Source organism: Astyanax mexicanus, chromosome 17, assembly GCF_023375975.1.
Source record: "Astyanax mexicanus isolate ESR-SI-001 chromosome 17, AstMex3_surface, whole genome shotgun sequence".
In the NCBI taxonomy this organism is placed as follows: Eukaryota; Metazoa; Chordata; class Actinopteri; order Characiformes; family Acestrorhamphidae; genus Astyanax; species Astyanax mexicanus.
Window position 1 is genome coordinate 19,908,675 of NC_064424.1, and position 19,324 is coordinate 19,927,998.

A 19,324-nucleotide genomic window follows, 5' to 3' on the forward strand; every position below is an offset into this window, starting at 1 on the left:
GGGAGTGATAGAGATGAAAGGAAAGCAAGATGGAGAACCAGAACCAGATGGAGCCAAAGAACGTCAGCTGGGCTTCAGTCACTAGAATCTAGACTGAGGCTTGTTCTTTGGCTTTAATCTTTCATCCGCCAGCAGGCAAGGCTTCGGGCCCTTTCACACACGAGCTTCTGTCGGGGATCCTACAGGTTAAGGCTTCAGCTGTTTTGGTCTTCTGAGAACATGAAAAGGGAAAGCGGATCACTTTGGAAAAGGACCAAACTGCACTGGTTGAAAGGAACAAAAGATATAAACTCCGCTTTGGGAATACTAATTAGCTTTAATAAAAAAAAAATAATAATAAAAAAGTACTATTAGAGATGAGCCTAGTGTAGAAAAAGTGTCATGGAAATGTTCTGCTTTAGTATCTGTTCTCTGGTACTGCTGTTTAATAAAATGCCTTTAGCAGCAGAACCATCACGCTCAAAGCAGAGAAAGACAAGCAGGATAATTTTCATGTTTAAGAGATTTGAATATATTATTATTCAAAGAACAATAAATAAAATCAAAGGTCCAATACTACAGCTCTGGAAAAAAATTAGAGACCACTTAAAAATGATGAGTTTCTTTGATTTGACCAAATTAAACCTCTGATGAGAACAAGCCATCAAACCAAGCTGAACTGCTTGAATTTTTGCACCAGGAATGGCATAAAGTTATCCAAAAGCAGTGTGTAAGACTGGTGAAGGAGAACATGCCAAGATGCAAAAAACTGTGGCTAAAACCCAGGGTTATTCAACTAAATATTGATTTCTGAACTCTTAGAACTTAATGAATATAAACTTTTTTTCTTTGCGTTATTTGAGGTCTGAAATCTCTGCATCTTTTTCTGTTATTTTAGCCACTTTTCATTTTCTGCAAATAAATGCTTTAAATGACAATATTTTTATTTGTAATTTGAAACAAATGTTGTCCATAGTTTATAGAATAAAACAACAATGTTCATTTTACTCAAACATATACCTATAAATAGCAAAATCTGAGAAATTGTTTCAGAAACTAAAGTGGTCTTAATTTAATTCAGAGTGTATTGTGAACATTTATTGACTTATCTAACCAGTCTGGTCGTGTTGACTTATCACCTGTGTTGAGCCCTGAGAGAGCACAATAGGCCTTGCTCTTTCTGGTGCTTTCTCCCTATATCACTTCAAAGGGTGATGTTGGTCAGCACAAGGCATCTGTGAGCTGATGTTTTAGAACAGAGTCGCTGTGCAATGTGACGCTACTCGGTAATGGTGCATCAGCAGCAGTTGAAAAAGAGGTCTGAGAGCTGACTTCACATGTATCGGAGGAGGCACGTGCTAGTCTTCACCCTCCTGGTGTTGGGGCATCACTAATGATAGGGGGGAATCCCTCATAAAGTGGGTGGGGTAATTGACTGTGTAAACTGGGAAAAAATGGGATGAAAATTAAAAATAAAATTAGAAAAAAAAAGCTTGCATGTGCAATGCGGCATCAAGTCCATGTGATCTAGTCTCATCTATTTGCAATGTAGTTTGTTATACTGCTGCTTATACTGGGGTTGGCCTTGTCCAGTTTTTTGTTAGTCTGTCTGTTTCACTCATTTTGCCATCTGTTTATAATGAAGAAAGCCAACGCTGGCTTAGCATCAGTTGGTGGGGTCTTGCAAAGGCTAGCCATTATCTCAAACTGTGAGAAAACAGTGTTTTTTAAAGTGCTCCTCAGGGGCTCAGGACCCAGACTGTCCAGATATTTGCGCTCAGTGGTGATGTCCCTAAAGACCAATTTGCACATCACCGCAGGAACCATCAAGAGCTTCATAAACTAGGTACTAATGTAGGACAGTGCAGAGTCAATAACATTTAAAATGACATTCAGTGTAACATTTAAGGTTGTGTATTACAGTCACATTTTGATATAATTGGACTTCAAGCTGATTTCTGGATCCACCACAGTGCCTCATTACAACGCACATGGAAATACAGTAAGAGAGAGAAAGCAGCCAAAACCTATGGAAATTTCTACTTTATTGACTTTTTATTCAATAGATTGTGCTTGCCTGTCTGAATCAGATCATAAAAAAATTAAATTTACATTACATTATATTGATTGTGGCAAGATCCTTATCTGATCATCTCTGAAGGTTGTCTGTGATATTTTTGTAATCTGATCATAATGCATCTTAATGCTGTTTATGCTTTTCTAGCAAAGTGAAAACTAAAACCCAAAAAAGCTACTTAGCTAATCCTTAATTAAATAAAATTAAAAAGTGAGGAAGAATTTTAGTCAACCTTGCATCTGCTTGTCCACTTCCATTTAAGCAATTCCTCAAGAGCTGAAGCATAAGAATAAAAAAATTTCTGCACATTTAAAATTCTTTTAATTTTTCCAAAAATCGGCAGTGCACCTCATGCATGAATTTTAACAGTCAGGTTGTAAACAGCAGTAAAGTAACTCTGCTGAAGTACAGTGTTATACAGGAGTTTTAGTTTAGTTCTCCAGCACCGAGACTGCAGCAGTACTAGCATTACCCGTTAACCGCAGCACTAGCTCTTTTGTTGCTCAGAGGCGAGTATATTGGCATTAGCATTAGCCACTAACCACGATAAGCGCTAGCTCATTCGCCATTCAGAGGAGAGTATATCAGACTGTAACCTGCATGTTTACCATGTTAAAACAAACTACATGGCACAAGCTGCAAGCTAATATCGCCCTGGGCTACCGGAACACTCGGGGTTTCTTAGTGCAGTGCTGTTGGGCGGCATTTACTAGTACTAACGTTGCTAACTAATGCTAATGCTGCTGCACCCAGCCTTAGTGGAAATCTGGATATCTAAGCTTACTGTAAACAAACAGAAGCACTTTAAAGTCAGCCAAATAAACAGTTTTCAGGAGAGAAATCTGTAGTTTTTTTTTTAAGAATTACAAATTTGATTACTTTGCTTTAAACAAGACCTGCTGAATTAGAAGAAAAACATGGCGACACTCCTGTTCTTTAAGATTGTGTCCCATAATGCGCCTTATAATCCAGTGTGCGTTAGGTATAAAAATATACCAGAAAACAGACGTTCATTGATAGTGAGAAAAATATGGTAGGTCGGCATGTAACCCTCAGTTAAGGCCTCCGCTGCATGTTATGGCCAGGATACAGACGCAAGGTCATCTTGACAGTTGGCCCTGAAGCAAGATGAGCAATCGCAACGACTCAGACGCCAGCGTCGGCCTTTGATGTCAGAGCATGCAAAGTTCAGCTTGGTGGAGTGGGGGGAGCTCACAGGTGCAGTGAGTGATGGATCAGTGGTAAGTGCTCCGTGTGGTTAATCAAGACTCTCTCCAGGAGGTTTAAAAGAGGCACGGATGTGCACAGCTGGTGATGCGGTCACATGAAGTCACGAGGAATGATGCAGAAGTAAGAGTCTGTATTGATGTTTGTGGTGCTTTGCGCCATTACAAATTCCCTCTTGGTAACAACTCGCACAGTTCAGGAAAAGTACAGCAAGTAACACTGGGTTGCTGGACTGAAATCACAGCACTTCAATAAACTTGATTAAAGTGCTTTTTGCATAGTTCTCACCTTGACTTGCAAGTTCACACAATCTCACATGGTGCTAATCAAATGCAGAGGTGTTTGAGAATATCGAGCAGTAATTATCAAGAAGAAGGGGGGAAAAACTGGTAATGAGCACTGCTCTGGTAAAATCATACCAGAATAACGTCTAACAGAACAGTTTTTAATGCCACCTTTAATTGGCTTTAATAAATGACAGGCAGTACTGCTATTCTTAAAAAGTTCAGATAAGTTAACTCCCTTAGTGTAGAGCACAAATTCCTGACATTTCCCTGTATTGTTGGGAGGGGGGTAGTAATAATAGTGTAGTGTGGTTTAGTTCTGGTGGACTAGAGCTTTTTTTTACTGTATTATAAAATCTTAGGGTAGTTTTTGATGTTTTTAAAAATGTGAATATGTTAATGTGATGAGTTAATGAGTTTAACTGAGAGCTTTAATAGAGGAAAAGAATGCCAGAGTAGCTGCATATTCTTACATCAACAACCTGGAAAAGTGCTATCAGCTGTGTTCTCACATGTGTGAGTGTGCAAGAGAGAGAGAAAGAGAGACTGGGTGGGTGTTTCGACAGTTTGGAGGAAAATGTGTGGATAATGTAAAAAGAAAAAATTTCCACGTGACTTCATAGGACTTAAAAACAGTGGCAAATAATTTTCTATTGTTAGACAGGTCCTGTATTTGTTTTTCAGATAAATAAGTGCAGAAAAAGTGTTTTTAATGAGCATCATGCAACAACATACTAGTTTGGCATGTCAGAATATTTATACATTTTAAGCAAAAAAAATAATAAAAATGGTTCCATTATAGAAATGGAACAATCAACATTTTCTTTGTACAATCAAGTATAGGGGGCTGAATTCTAATTGCATTTATTTTGTATAGTACTAAAAAGTATTTTAGTAAATAGCAAACTAGGGTTTTATATACCATCCACAAAAATTCTAAATCTTTTGAAACACACAATCGTTAAACACTAAAATGTTTTTATACAGAACCACACCACTGAAAATCATTTTTAAAGTTCCAAGTTACTGTAATTTTGTGTGTCATTGCATAAATGTATTAACAGTTTGTCTTTTTTTTCTTTCTATCTTTTTGCCTAAAAAAGATCAGTTTCAGTTTTCTTGCCTCATACAGTCAAGCAGTCTTTTCTTGCACTAAAACAATATCTTAAGCCCTATCCGGACGGGACTAGTTTCTCAGGGGGGCGTCTGTAAAAATATTTCACACTTCTACTCAGTGATAAAACTCTTGCATTCAGACTGCATTAAATATATATATTCTTTGCATTGATTTTTTTTTTCTTCTTTCTCAGTCACACGACATTGCGTTCAGTAGCTCCTCCATTTCCACCTGCTGTTGTTTTGACGTGGATCTCTGTGAAAACCTGCGCTCAAAGTGTAATTACGGTGCGTGGCAGTGAACAAACTCAGAGATGTGCAGATGGACAAAACTAAAATTACTTTATGACCATGGTGTTCAGCGAAAAACAGTAGGTAATTCAGCCTGTAATTTTCTCAGAGGACATAGAGAAAAACATATACATGCATATTCCAGATGGGAATAAAATCACAGAGAACCCTCCATAATAGAGAAAATTACCCCAGCACCCCCTGAGAAACTTAATCCAGTCTGAATAGGGCTTTAAATAGTGTCTCTTTAGTCGGTTTGTCATAGTGGGAAGTTCAGAAGTAGTAATTAATGATCTCTTACCTGGTCAATTTGATGGTCTTCCTGAAGTCATTTGTGATGGGGGCTTTGTAACCTCCCTTTCGAAGTAAGGAATCTATGGTCTGAATGTGGTCCCATCCTGGAGTATGAAACAGAAAACAAATCAGATTCTGTTCCAACCTCTCAAAATTTGTATACATTTTGTATTATCCATGAAAACATAGCCAATATTTATCTTACACCAGTATAATACATATTCAATACAGTAATAAGAACGGATACGGATTTTTAAATTCCCAAAATGTTAAAAGTTATGGTTAACTGGATTCAGTGTGGGACAATGTGTAAACTATAAAAAAAAAAAAAAAAAAAAAAAAAAAAAAAAAAATGATATAACAGTTCTCATTTACATGCAAGATGAAACTGTAATAAGATGAAATTGTAGTTACAGTAGTTCACATGTACTCACTTCTTGAATAGCTCCAATTCAAATTAAAATACCACATTTGGTACATTTAGCACAGGGAATGTATGTGAAAGAAAGTAAAGTTGGAGTATAGTCACAGGTAGGCCAGTTGATTCTGTTCTCACTCCCTGCATGTGTCGGCCAGTAGAGTCTGGCAGAGATATTAATCTCCTCACCTTGCTCCTTCGCAACCTCTGGCAGGTAGGTGGCGGTGCGCTTTGATCCTTTTTCATTGAAAAATTCTATCCTAATGCCGTGAACACCCACCTAGAAGAGAGTGGAAAGATAAAAGTGGATGGAAAAAGTAAGCAGTGCATATCAGAATATCTTATCTTGACACAAGCAATAATAAATAATAAAAGATTAATTTTACAAGAAAAATGTCACATTTCAACACGTTTAGAAAAAAAACCTTATTTGACACTTCTCAAAATAGTGTTACATTTAATATGCATAGGAGGAGGCATGTCATTGCCTTTTGTCTTTCTACACTGGAGGTTCTGTCTTGTGATAATGGAGTATAAAACTTAAAAGAGATATTATATCAGGACAGTACAAAAACACAAGACCAAAAAACAAGGGTAAAATGTTAATGGCAATATGATGTATAATAAAAATCTGAACAAAGTAAAATTAAAGTATCAGTATTTGAACACTAAAAAGAGGTCATGCTGTACATTTAAATAGTAAATATCTAATGATGCATATAAGTTATATACAACTCTGGATCAGTCTCTCTGATTTTGCAATCCATAGGTATATGTTTGAGTAAAATGAACATTGTTGTTTTATTCTATAAACTACAGACAACATTTCTCCCAAATTCCAAATAAAAATATAGCAATTTACAGCATTTGAAAAAAAAAATAAAGAGTTCAGAAATCAATATTTGGTGGAATAACCCTGGTTTTCAAGTTTTCAAGCATCTTGGCATGTTCTCCTCCACCAGTCTTACATACTGCTTTTGGATAACTTTATGCCACTCCTGGTCCAAGCAGTTCAGCTTGGTTTGATGGCTTGTGATCATCCATCTTTCTCTTGATTATATTACAGTTTTTCAATATTTTTACATTATCTCTAATTTGTTTCAGAGCTATATGTTTTTGATAATAATACGTCGGTTGAACTATTTGTGGTATTTCACTGACCCAGTAAACTGCACTGGATTACTTTGTTTGAGATGATAAAGTTGTCACAACCCTCTTTCAATTACGATGTTTTTTACAACAAGACAAACAATGAGACTGTTATCTGTTGAGTGTCATCCCTCTGGAAACCAAAACACTTGCACACAGTGGACCCTTGTACATTCTTTAAAAAAATAGAAATCACATACAGATGGTGTTCTATACAGCAGGTGAAATATGATATAACCTTTTATGTATTCTTATATATTTCTATAAAGTGGTTTAAAAAAACCCTATTAACGATATCTATGATGTGTATTCATGGCCTTCACAAGTAATGTAATAATACAGGTGTAATCGTCTGATCACCAGGGAAACACAGAAAGTACATGATGGGCATTTTAAATTAATATGACCTTGTGAAGGAGGGCCTACGTCATTCGTCACACAAGCCATGGCATCACATTAAACACCACTCTCCGTAATTCAATTAGAATGCTGATGCATTCTCATTAAGTCAGGAAAACTGCTGAAGCAGCACTGCTGCACAATGCATACATCATACTGCAATGATACAGATACATATCACGAATATCTTACCATGACCACATTTCTTTACATTTAATCGGACCAATACTCAAGTTTGGAGGCTGATTTGTTTTAATCTACTTAGCGTTTTCGAAAGAAAAAAAAAGTAGCACAACTTAAAAATGACACATACAGAAACATTTTGAAGTGGCAGTCCGTATTATTTTGTTTCTAAACTGAAAACTGAAGCATTTGTGAGTGGAGAAGGGATAAAATATTGTGTTTAATGGTATCAGTGTGCTGGAACTACCATCCCTGCTAAGCTTAATATATTCATTCTAAAAACTGGGGTGTCGAGGCACTTTTCGTGGGAGTTCTTCTGCCCACGTCACGCGTCTTTATGTACTTACATCACATATACAGCCTGTAAAAGAGAATCCGGCTCAGTTTTACTGAACGCGAGCGGCTAAGGGATGAATGGAGACTTACTGGAACACTTACTGTTAAATTCAGAAGGCAGATTACACACAAAGCTGATGACACATTTCCTCTTTTCAAGCTTTAGAAGGAGGAATACTGAGGTACAATAGTGTTTATTTTCTCCATTAACTCTAAATTAAAAAAATCTAAACTACCCTCAAATATTATTATACATTAAAAAAATTGATATAGTCTGCTAGGTGTAAATCACAAGAGAGCTTTATTTTTGTACCCTTTCCAAAAATAGTTAAGTACCTACTAGGGGTGTGCCATATCATATCTTACTTGATAATATTGCCAAAACAAAAATAATATTGTGAACGATATTATAACCTGAAATATGGTGCCATATTACCCTCCCCTATTATCACATCAGAGTACTACTTTTTTGCTGTTTTTAGCAAAAGAAAAATTCACACTGTTCTCATTTCCCATTATATATCTACTACAGACACATTATATCTGTACAGTATCATTTATTTTACTTTAATCCTAGATATATGGAGATATTTGGAGTGCATTACTCGTATCATGACATTTTAGATCATTGACCTCTGTTACAAATCTAATATATTTTTTTTAATATCTCAGTTAGCCAAATCATATTGCACACAATAATAAAATTCTAAATAATTTTTCTAATTCAGTGTTTTGTCATATCACCAAAAGTATCGTTATCGTGAAAATACCATGAAATATCGTAATATTATTTTAGAGCCATATCACCCTTAGTTCCTACATTAAAAAAGTTTAATCACGATTTTATTCATGATTTAGTCCAAAAATATTGTTGTGAATAATACATATTTTTTGTAAGATATTAGCACCAATAATACAAATCTGATTATTTTATTCACATTTCTTAATGTGATTTACTGTGTGAATACTATTGCACTTATTCAATAGCTGTACCCAAGCACACCATTCTAGAGTAGGATGAATGTGTTGGAATTTTGTCAAAATTTCGAACTACAGAATGTATAATAATGGAATGAATAAAAAGATACTATTGCAATATTGTGATTTCACCTACTGATAAATAAGATTTTGGCTACACTGAAGTATATACAATATATAATATACAATATACAATATAAATATACAATGCAAAAGAAAAACAACAAAGTGGACTCAAACTGGATCAACATTCTCCATCTATTCATCCACCTCAGAACAAGCAAGAGCAGGACAAGGTTCTGGGGCTACCTGCAGCTTCAAAAAATAGACTTGTGGCCTTTGTGTGTTTTTGGGAAGCAAGCAATGTCCCCGTCAACAAGAAAGGGGATTACAAGCTGCAGAGCTGGCAAATGAATTACGGACAAGCGAAACACACACAAAGAAAAGGTACATCTTGTGACGCTTTTGAAGCAGCGTGTAGGGGCGAGTGGAGTGAAAAGCTGCCGTGCGTTCAGAGGCAGGATTAGAGCGAGCGCTGAATGGGGGAGGGGTGGAGGAGTAGAGCAATGAATGGAGGGGCAGGATACGAGCCCAGCGGTGGGCCTGGGGTAACAATGAGGCGGCCAGGGTCAGGAATTGTTCTCTCTGTGGTTAGCTACTGGGACACGCAGGGGCACACACACACACACACACACACACACACACACACACACACACACACACACACACGTCATGGCTCCACACCCTGGGGCGCTTTTCTGTCTTTGCCACTGTGGGTCATCGAGGACAGCCAGTCACTGCGCTACTGTTCATGGTGTGTGTGTGATCATGAATCACTGGCACTCTAGGTGTAATGCCAGGCTTAGCCTATGGGGCCACATATTTCATTAGAATGCGAGGACGCAGCGAGCGGCTAATGTGGCAAAGCCTCTTTTCTCCCTCTGCGGCCAGACTGCCTCTTCTTCAGGCCGGGGGATTTGCAGCCCACTCCAGAGAGTAACAGAGAGAAATAAAGAGTAAAACAGCTGCAGCCAGAGAACCACTGGCCAGTGAGAGTGTTCAACCACCCACAAGAGATTCAGTATCTGATTCCATCCTTTAAACTCTTTTAAAAGGGATTGTTCAACCAAAACTCATCTTTAGCACTCTAGTTAAAATTAGCTAGGAGTAAGCTAAAAGTAAAATCCTCTAACAAAGGTAAGCTAGATGTTAACTACTCTATCTGAACTTAGCTAGGTGTCAATTACTCTAGATGAAGTTAGCAAATAAATTCTCTAGCTCAAGTTGGCTAGACGTTAAATCTTAGCTAGATGTCATCTACTCTGGCTAAAGTTAGCTAGAGAGTAGCTACTCTAACTGAAATTAGCTAGATGTTAAATTACTCTAGCTGAGTTTAGCTAGATGTTAACTACTCTGGCTAAAGTTAGCTAGAGGGTAGCTACTCTAACTGAAGTTAGCTAAGTGTTAAATTATTGTAGCTCAAGTTAGCTAGATGTTAAATTACTCTAGCTGAGCTTAGCTAGATGCTAACTACTCTGGCTTAAGTTAGCTAAAGGGTAGCTACTCTCACTGAAGTTAGCTAAATGTTAAATTATTCTAGCTCAAGTTAGAAAAATGTTAAATACTCTAGCTCAAGTAGCGAGACGTTAAATTACTCTAGCTCAAGTTAGCTAAATGTTAAATCATTCTAGCTGACGTTAGCAAAATGTTAAATACTCTAGCTTAAGTTAGCTAGATGTTAAATTACTCTAGCTGAGCTTAGCTAGATGTTGAATTCTCAAGTTAAAACTAGCTAGATATTAAACTTCTCTAGCTGAAGCTAACTAGATGTCAAATTATTCTGGCTGACACTAGAAGTTAACTAATCTAACTGATATTTGAAAGATATTTACTACTCTAGCTGAAACTAGATGTTAAAACTTCTCTAAATGATGTTAGCTGGAGTAGGTTAACTTTTAGCAGACATTACATGTTAACAACTCTAACTGAACTTGGAAGCTGGATGTTAAGTTTTGTAGCTGAAGTTAGCTAGCTGTTAAACACAATAGCTGATAATAACTTGATGCTAACTTCTCAAGCAACAGGTGTGCTACATATAATTTGCGGTAATATATGTAAGGTCCATAATGATAACTATGTTATTGAAAGCAGCCTATTTTATTTATTTAGCTTTTTACTGTGAAGCTTTAAGGCTATTTACATTTGTACTGTTTTATTGATTAAATGAAAATGTAACATTTATTTTGTTGCAGTAATATGTTCTACCCTAAAATATAGCAATATTATTTTAGGGGCATAATGCTCTAAAATACTTAATAGTAGCCTTCTTTACCTTAGGTTAGCTACTCTAGCTAAATATGACTAGGTATTAGCTTCTATAGTTGAAGCTAGATGTTAACTCCAATCTATTGGTTTATGGTATGTATATATACATGCATACATTCGTACATACGTACGTATCAAACATACATTATATATATATATATATATATATATATATATATATATATATATATATATATATATATATATATATATATATATATAGTTTTTAACTATAATTTCATGGTATTCTACAATGTGAGCCTGCAGTCCTGCACCAAAACGTACCAATTATATGCTCCAAAATGCAAAAATAAATGAGCAAAACAAGTCTGATTCTGATTAGCCGATACTGAAATGTACAGCAATTTTAATGTGTTGTCAATATTGGAGACTCCAATATTCCCAGAAGCGTCCTCTTCCTTGTTAATAGATCTGAAGCAAATAGTCTGAATTCCTATTACCCAAAGACATTATGAAGATGGAGACAGTACTGCATGAATCAAAGAATGAGACACTCTTAGAGGAAAGAGCAGTCTGCGATTGCTCTAGTTAGTCGCATTCCCTGCAGGCCTGTCTCAGTTCTGTAGCTGCATGTCTGAAGGTGGCAGAGAGAGACAGGTGTTGTGTCCACCCTTGGGTGATTCCAATGAGGAGGTATTCCCATAGAGGGCATTATGATCCGCAGACAGTTTCAAAACTCTGCAGATCAACAGTGAGCTAGAAACAAGCGCTCAACTCTCATCTCCACTGCTGAGCCGAGCTGCTCAGACTGTCTCAGATATGCCTCGACTCCATCTGGTCTCCTTTAATATGTAACCCATTAGCAGCAGCCAAGATTCAAGGAAACAAACAAATGCTCATGCTGAGTTACCTCAGCTAACGCTACTATCCAAGCCCTGGACAGCTTGTATATTTCAACCAGGATTTTTAAGAAGTAGAAAACTGAGTAAACTGTTTTTTTTAAGTTTCAGGGCTGCATGTGTGAGCCCAAACATTATCAGTAATGTTATGAAGAAAAATTAAGTGGGTTTAAAGTGTGATGGAGAGGTTGCTGAGGCTAGTGTCTGCCTGATAAATGATGCTAAACAATACATTAAAAGTTTCATAGTATAGGTATAGGTTTTTTTCATATCGCCAATAATATTATCATTACAAAACTACCCTACTGTATTGTGTGATTTTATTGCAGCAGAAGTGCTGGTGCCAATCAGGCTCTTACCTCCCAGTCTAGGTAATCACCAACATCCTCAAAGTTGGTGAGCAGAGACACTGAGCAGAAGAGGCGCGGCAGCTCGTCCCTCGTCATAGGGGGAAAGCGGCTGTCTTTAAGGGCACTGCAGAGGGAAGAAGAAAGAGAAGGTCATTTAAGACACAGTCCAATAAGCCTTCACATCATCAGTCGTTACATCTGAGACTCTATTTCACAGCAACGTCAACACGGAAACCTAACATTGATAATTACAAACAACAGCAGGAACTGAAGCATGAAATTGAAGCCAAGGAGAGCGAGCTAACCGGTCTAGCTGGCTCATTAATTTAGTGTAAAGCCACACTTTTTGAGGACTGTACAATTTGAGAAACAAATTTAAAACAATGGGCAAGAAATGCTAAATCAGAAGTTCCTTATAGTGTCTCTTAAAATGCACCTTATAAGGCAAGGCAAGTTTATTTATATAGCACCTTTCATATACACCGGTCATTCAAAGTGCTTTACAAATTAGAAAATACAAAGAGAAGTCAAATAAAAAAAACATGTAAAAGAATAACAGTAATAATGGAAATAAAAACTAAAATAGAATAAAACATGAAGGATTTAAACATGATTAAAACAAAGAGAAGTAAATAAAAAAAACATGTAAAATAACAAAAAAGAATTGGAAATAAAAATAAAGCATGAATAAAACATGATACAAAAATGCCGTTACAGAATAAAAGTGGGTGGAGCTGCAGTGTTTTAAACTGTGCGGAAGGCCTGATCAAACATGTAGGTTTTCAGTCTGGATTTAAAAGTGTCTAGTGTTTGGGCTCTAATCCAGAGAGCCTTATGTATAAAAAATAGATCTGAAAATAGACGAGAAAATAGAAAATCACTGATTGTGTGCCTTAAAATCCGGTGCGCCTTACAGTGTGAAAAATACAGTACAAATGAAGGCAGTATTTCAGGCAAGAAGTATATGATGTGTGATTAGAAGCTATACCACTGAGAAAATTCTTGGAATAATCTGGAACTCTTCATGAAGGCAATTTTATTATGTCTTGGATGAAGATCAGACCACACTTTATGAGCAATTCACGCAAAAGTTTTAACTTTTTTCTAATAAAAAAAAACATTTTATTCTGCATGGATCTCTACATGAATCTAAAAGGCACAGCACATCTAGCTGAATAGATATTTTAGAGCTTGCATCCAAAGCATGTTTGGATTTATTAGTAGCCAGTGGAGCTGCTCTGCACCTAACAGTCTAAAGATTATTGCATCAAACAGTGGATTAAATATAACAATTTATATAATAAACTATATTTAAAAACTGTAACGAATAATATGAATAATTATCCTAATATTTCAATATTTTCTTTATATAATCATCATCATCTCCAAACACATAGTTTGCATTTAAGTTTCACATTATTCTGCTACAGAAAATACCTCAGTGTTAATAGGCAACCACCTCTGTTTTATGTCTTAGGAAGCCTTCAACTAAAATTGTATAACAAAAAAAGGAAATCAATAGTAAAATTTATTTCTGAATCAGTGCAGTTGACGGAAAACAATTAAATGATTTACAAGCTGTAGAACCATTTAATACAGCTGTTCTCTCACTCAATCAAGATCATTAGAAAATGCAGACTGCAATGTTTTCCGAACATCAGAACAGACGGAGCAGCGGTGAAGAAAAGACTTAACATGGGGCAAAGTGTAGATTGATGACAACAGAAGAGGTTGTCCTTGTTAGATTATTCTACTATACTGACCACAAGTTTGATCAGAATACTTGTATTACACATACAAGTATTCTGATCAAATATGGCCGCCTATAAACTTGTCCATTCTTTCAGTTTCTTTGCTCATTAGGCTTCTGCTCCAATTTTAGACATTTATCAGAGCTATGGCATATCTAGCCCTGGCGATAAGTCAGTGAAAACATCCCAATATGGTAAAATTGCATAGATCTGATAAATATATACTCTGTGTGAAAGGGCTTTTTAGCAAGTGCAGTTACAATAACACTGGATATTCAATCTTATTTTGATTTCATCTTTTTTCTAGCTTCTCTTGTATCATTTTTTAATTTTAAAATTAAGCATCACCACAGCCCTGCATCCACACACGCACACAACAATTCCAGCAAGCTACGCACTCCTTCACCCCTCTGCTGACTCGACAGCTCCACATGCCTCTCTCCCTATGGCAAGGCGTAGAGTGCAAGCCATGCATAAGGGACTGAGCCTTCTGTCCTCACTCCACTCTTTAATAAGCCAGTGCCAGTCAAGGGGGTCTCAGCGCGCAGCTCCGCGGCCTGGCCCTCCGGCACGAGCAGCTCACACAGAACGGAGACTAATCACAGACAGCCTCAGCTCACACACTGCCGGCCGTCACCACAAACGCTCGGGTCACCAACGGCCCACGGAGACAGCTGCACTCCCACCAAGTGAAGTACTCGCACTCGCGCAGTCAGAAACTGTACAAATAGAGTGCTCTCTAAAGTAGGCGCACAGTGTGGGTTTAGTAATACACTATTAAATGTCCCTTAGGCCGTTTTTTACCTCATTCATTTGCTGGCCTACTTTCAGTTTTAGTGAAATTGTATCTTATTTCATTTGGTTGGGTTGGTTTAACACTGCAGTGGCTGAACATACCAAATTAAACACTAAACCCCATGAGACAAATCACACTCAGGGGGTCTACAGAAAATTCTGAATGAAAAACAAAGATGACTATGTGTAGTTGTTGCGTAATCTACTCTTGAGACTAAAGCTAGTAAGAGTGCAGCGCATGACGTGACTGTCCTGAGGAGGACACAAAACGTCTGTTCTCTACAAGACACTCCATGTTCTTGCACTGCGATATCACAAAGTTTCTACACATTTTTACACAAAATCGTTAAGTTTCGCACAAAAACTCAAGCAGTAAGCCAATAGCAAATCAGGAACATGTTATGTCAAAATTATGCTAGCTTTGCCATCAAGCTGCTGGCGCTCAGAGGGAGCAAAATTGGCCCTGCTCCCTCCGGGTGGGTAGATGGCGCTCTCTCTCCCCACATCACTCCTAGGGTGATGTCCACAGTACAGGGCATCTGTGGGCTGATGTATCAGACCCGAGTCGCTGCGCTTTCCTCAGAGCGCGCCGGCTGTTTGGCAATGATGCATCAGCATGAGTAGGTTGGGTAATTGGCCGTGTAAATTGGGAAGAAAATAGGAAAAATTAGACCAATCAGCTCATTGGTCTAATTTTCATTGGCTCATGCTGATTGGAGTCCGACTACGGCGAATGCAAAAAGGGTGCTTAAAATCTGCCTGCTTTTTTCAAACCAAAGCAAGGGCGTTTTCCTCTGTCTGACTATTATAATTTATTTTATTTTTTTTCTGATTTTTTCCCCATTTTCTCCCAATTTTGTATATCCAATTGTCCCACCCCTTTGTGCGTCCCCATCACCGGTGAAGCCCGTGACCCTCGGAGGATGCGGACGAGCACACGCCTCCTCCGACATGTGGGAAGTCAATCACCCCTTTTTTCGAGCTGCTGCTGATGAATCACTGCCTGAGCAGCTAGCGCGCTCGGAGGAAAGCACAGCTGCTAGGTTCCGATTCATCCGCTCACAGACGCCTCATACCGCCCAGCGCCACCTTAAGTGTGATAGGGAGAGAGCGCCATCTACCCACCCCAGAGGGAGCCAATTTTGCTCCCTCTAAGCACCGGCAGCTGATGGCAAAGCTGTATGAGCGGGGGGTTTGAACCTGCGACCACCCGCTCATAGTGGCAGCATTAGACCGCTGGACCACTTGGCGCCCCTGTCTATTATAATTTTAACTATAGTTTATTTATTTATTTTTTATATTTAATTGTTTTTGGACTTTCATAGACTGCTTTCCCATTTACAAACATTGCTGGGTGACAAGATTATAACCAACAGTAATTTACAAGGTAAGTTCTTAATAATACAATACAAATTCTGAGTTGGATCAGTTTATTGGTTTCTATTGTACAATAATATAACATTAAGTAAAACTTACTAGTAGTAGTTGACTAACAGTAATATACAGCTCTGAAAAAAAAAAAAGAGACCACTTAAAAATGATGATTTCTCTTATTTTACATATAATCAAGAGCCATCAAACCAAAATGAACTGCTTGAATTGTTGCACCCGGAGTGGCATAAAATTATCCAAAAGCAGTGTGTAAGACTGGTGGAGGAGAACATGCCAAGTACTGTGATTAAAAAACAGGGTTATTGCTCCAAATATTGATTTCTGAACTCTTAAAACGTTATGAATATGAACTTGTTTTCTTTGCATTATTTGAGGTCTGAAAGCTCTGCATCTTTTTTTGTTATGTTATTTCAGCCATTTCTCCTTTTCTGCAAATACATGCTCTAAATGACAATACTTTTATTTGGAATGTGGGAAAATGTTGTCCATAGTTTATAGAACAAAACAACAATGTTCATTTTATTCATCGGGTCTTAACGACTGCCCCAATAAGTCTGCTATTCAATAAATGGTAACTCCACAGAAATTGTCATGTCCTGTCTGTTTTGGCCAATTTACCTGGTTTCTGGAGTCTGCCATTTTCTCATTATTTGACATGATCATTAGCATGGTGGTAAAATTGAGCTTTTGTTAATCATCATACAAAACACTGCACATTACCAAAATAAAATATTTCAACTGTGAAGCATGGTGGTGAAAGTAGTAGAGATGATCAGTATATTGCATGATGTTTTAATTTAAATTAACATTACTTGGTAGAAATCTGTTCACTTAAACACTAAGGAGTCTTCTTGCAAAATATTGTTTAAAAGGGATTATTTTATTAAAAACAATAAAAGGGGAAAACATCCAAGGGGACAGTACTTTTTATATACACTCTATACATATCACACTATATTTATTATTTTTATATTCATTATATATAGATATATATTTTGTTTTACAGAAACCTGATTATTCAAATAATCAAAATACTTGTCAGATTAGCCACCTGCTAATAACATAAATAACAGCAGCACTAAACATAGACAATGCACTGCCAAGACAAAGCCGTTGCAAAAGAGAATGCATGGAATACATACTAGCATAACACCTTATCACCTGGTGTGAAAAAAAAACTATTCACACATCTGTGTGTGGTGTAAAGGGGGGTGGGAAATGAAGCTTTTTGTCTACTACAGGAAACTGTACCTTCTCATTTCATAGACAAACCGACTCAATCTGGTGAAATGCTGCTACAACATAAATCTGATAAGCTTAATAGTCAATATAAAATATTTATTCCATCAAACTCTACAACAAGCCAAGTTTGGATATTAATGGTGCACTGAATATTTGGCAACCAAAAAAATTGATCAAAAATAACACAAAAACAAACAACAGCAGAATACTTTTGGTGATCGGATGAAGTAGCAAAAAAGACTGAATAAAATATGCTGAACAATCACTAATTTACTAATTTAAGTCATATTTCTGTGTGTGGAAAGGAGGACTTTTATGCAGTAGCAAAAGATCCACACTCCACCCCCTACCCCGGCAGAGCTCCGAGCCCTGCTGTATACAATGCAGCAGGTTTACCTTCCTTTTTACTTGTAATAACTAATGCATTCAGCAGCATTCATCACACTTGGTATCAGTTTACAACCCATTAACAAACAAGCAGTCTTTCCAGCTAAAAGGTATGAGCTGTACAGGGCTAGGGTTTTATATCTTGCTACACTGACTTCACTGCTTTTTCTATGTAGATTTCACTCACGTGTGACTTAAGTAGCACTACTGATGTACATTTTAGACTGGAACAGCACTGTAAAAGTAAAGTAAATTTATGATTAGAGTAGCACTGCTGAAGTAAATGTACTTTGTGCTTCGCTGGTCTGTCTGCTCGCTTTCCACCTTTCGCCCAAATGTTTCTTTTTGTTCGATTTTAACTCACACATTTCATCTCCAATCAGAAAGAAGCCTGGTGCCTGACTGTACTACTGTATTCTGCTACTGTGAGGGAAGACTGAATATAAAGTGACTGTGCCAGGCAGCAGGACAGTGCATTGCGTCCATGGCTTATATCACTCTGCAAACGAGGCCTCAATGTAATTAACTTTATCTGAGAGCAACATGATGGCCTGATAAGCAAAGAGGAGCTGACAGAGGGAGTAGCTACACTACATGAGGAGAAAGAGAGTAAGGGAGTGAGCAAGCGAGTGAGTAAGCAGACGCATGCAAAAGAGAGATATGTTTGGGTAAAAGTCATCTCAATTAAGCCTTGTCTGTCCTGGTGACGTCTGAGGTAACGTGCATCACCTCCAGTGGCTTGGTATGGAATCAAGTAGGTAGAAAATCCCATTGATTATGTGCCAAGCAACCATTGCTTATTTAAAACCTCCTCATAGAGCAGCAGTCCATCAATAAGTATCCAGAACTCAAGATAAGTCATTGCATCCGGGCTCATTACTGGGAAAAAGTGGGCCGTTTTTTGGAGCAGAGGTCTATTTCACGCATAGCTGCTTCATAGATTAGTCAGAAAGAAAAGCACAACAAGCAATGTTGGATTGGGGGTTGGGCTGGGGAGAGGAGGAAGGTGTACACACTGCTGGAGCCAGGTAGACAGCACAACAATGGCTGAACATCCATTCCACTCCATTCCACATTTATCATCTTTTCTTTCACTACTTGGACAAAGCATTCCTTCGTGAGGGCTGCTTCTCGTTACTGTCAAATAAAAGCCTCCCCAACATACCTACAGATGTTCTGAAGAGCACTATAAAACCATTGTAACAATGCATGGACAGCACTACGTCTTGGAGTGTTCCCTCTAGAGCTGGCCGATTATGGCATCGTTTTTTCCCCTACTAAAAATCAAACTACAGATGCAAAAAAATGGTTCAAAACTAAGTTTACCTGAGAAAAAGAATAAATAATAAAATTGGTGTTCAGACACTTTGGGTTGAGTCGACTCATTGAGTGAATCATTGATCCATATCGCACGCTGACCTCATGTACACACACCAAAGGAGAAACTCACACACTGACGAACACTGGATTATACTTTAGAACGCAGGTTTG

General features: G+C 37.6%; 1 protein-coding gene across 1 annotated transcript in view; it reads right to left on the bottom strand.

Annotated features, from left to right (window-relative positions):
- Window positions 1–19,324, bottom strand: part of ammecr1 (AMMECR nuclear protein 1) — a 73,945-nt gene that overhangs the window by 8,154 nt on the left and 46,467 nt on the right. The window contains exons 3-5 of the mRNA XM_007247058.4: window positions 12,276–12,390; window positions 5,876–5,966; window positions 5,276–5,372 (exon numbers count right to left, since the gene is read on the bottom strand). Coding sequence (XP_007247120.1) covers window positions 5,276–5,372; window positions 5,876–5,966; window positions 12,276–12,390 — 303 coding nt within the window. The remainder of the gene's footprint in view (window positions 1–5,275; window positions 5,373–5,875; window positions 5,967–12,275; window positions 12,391–19,324) is intronic.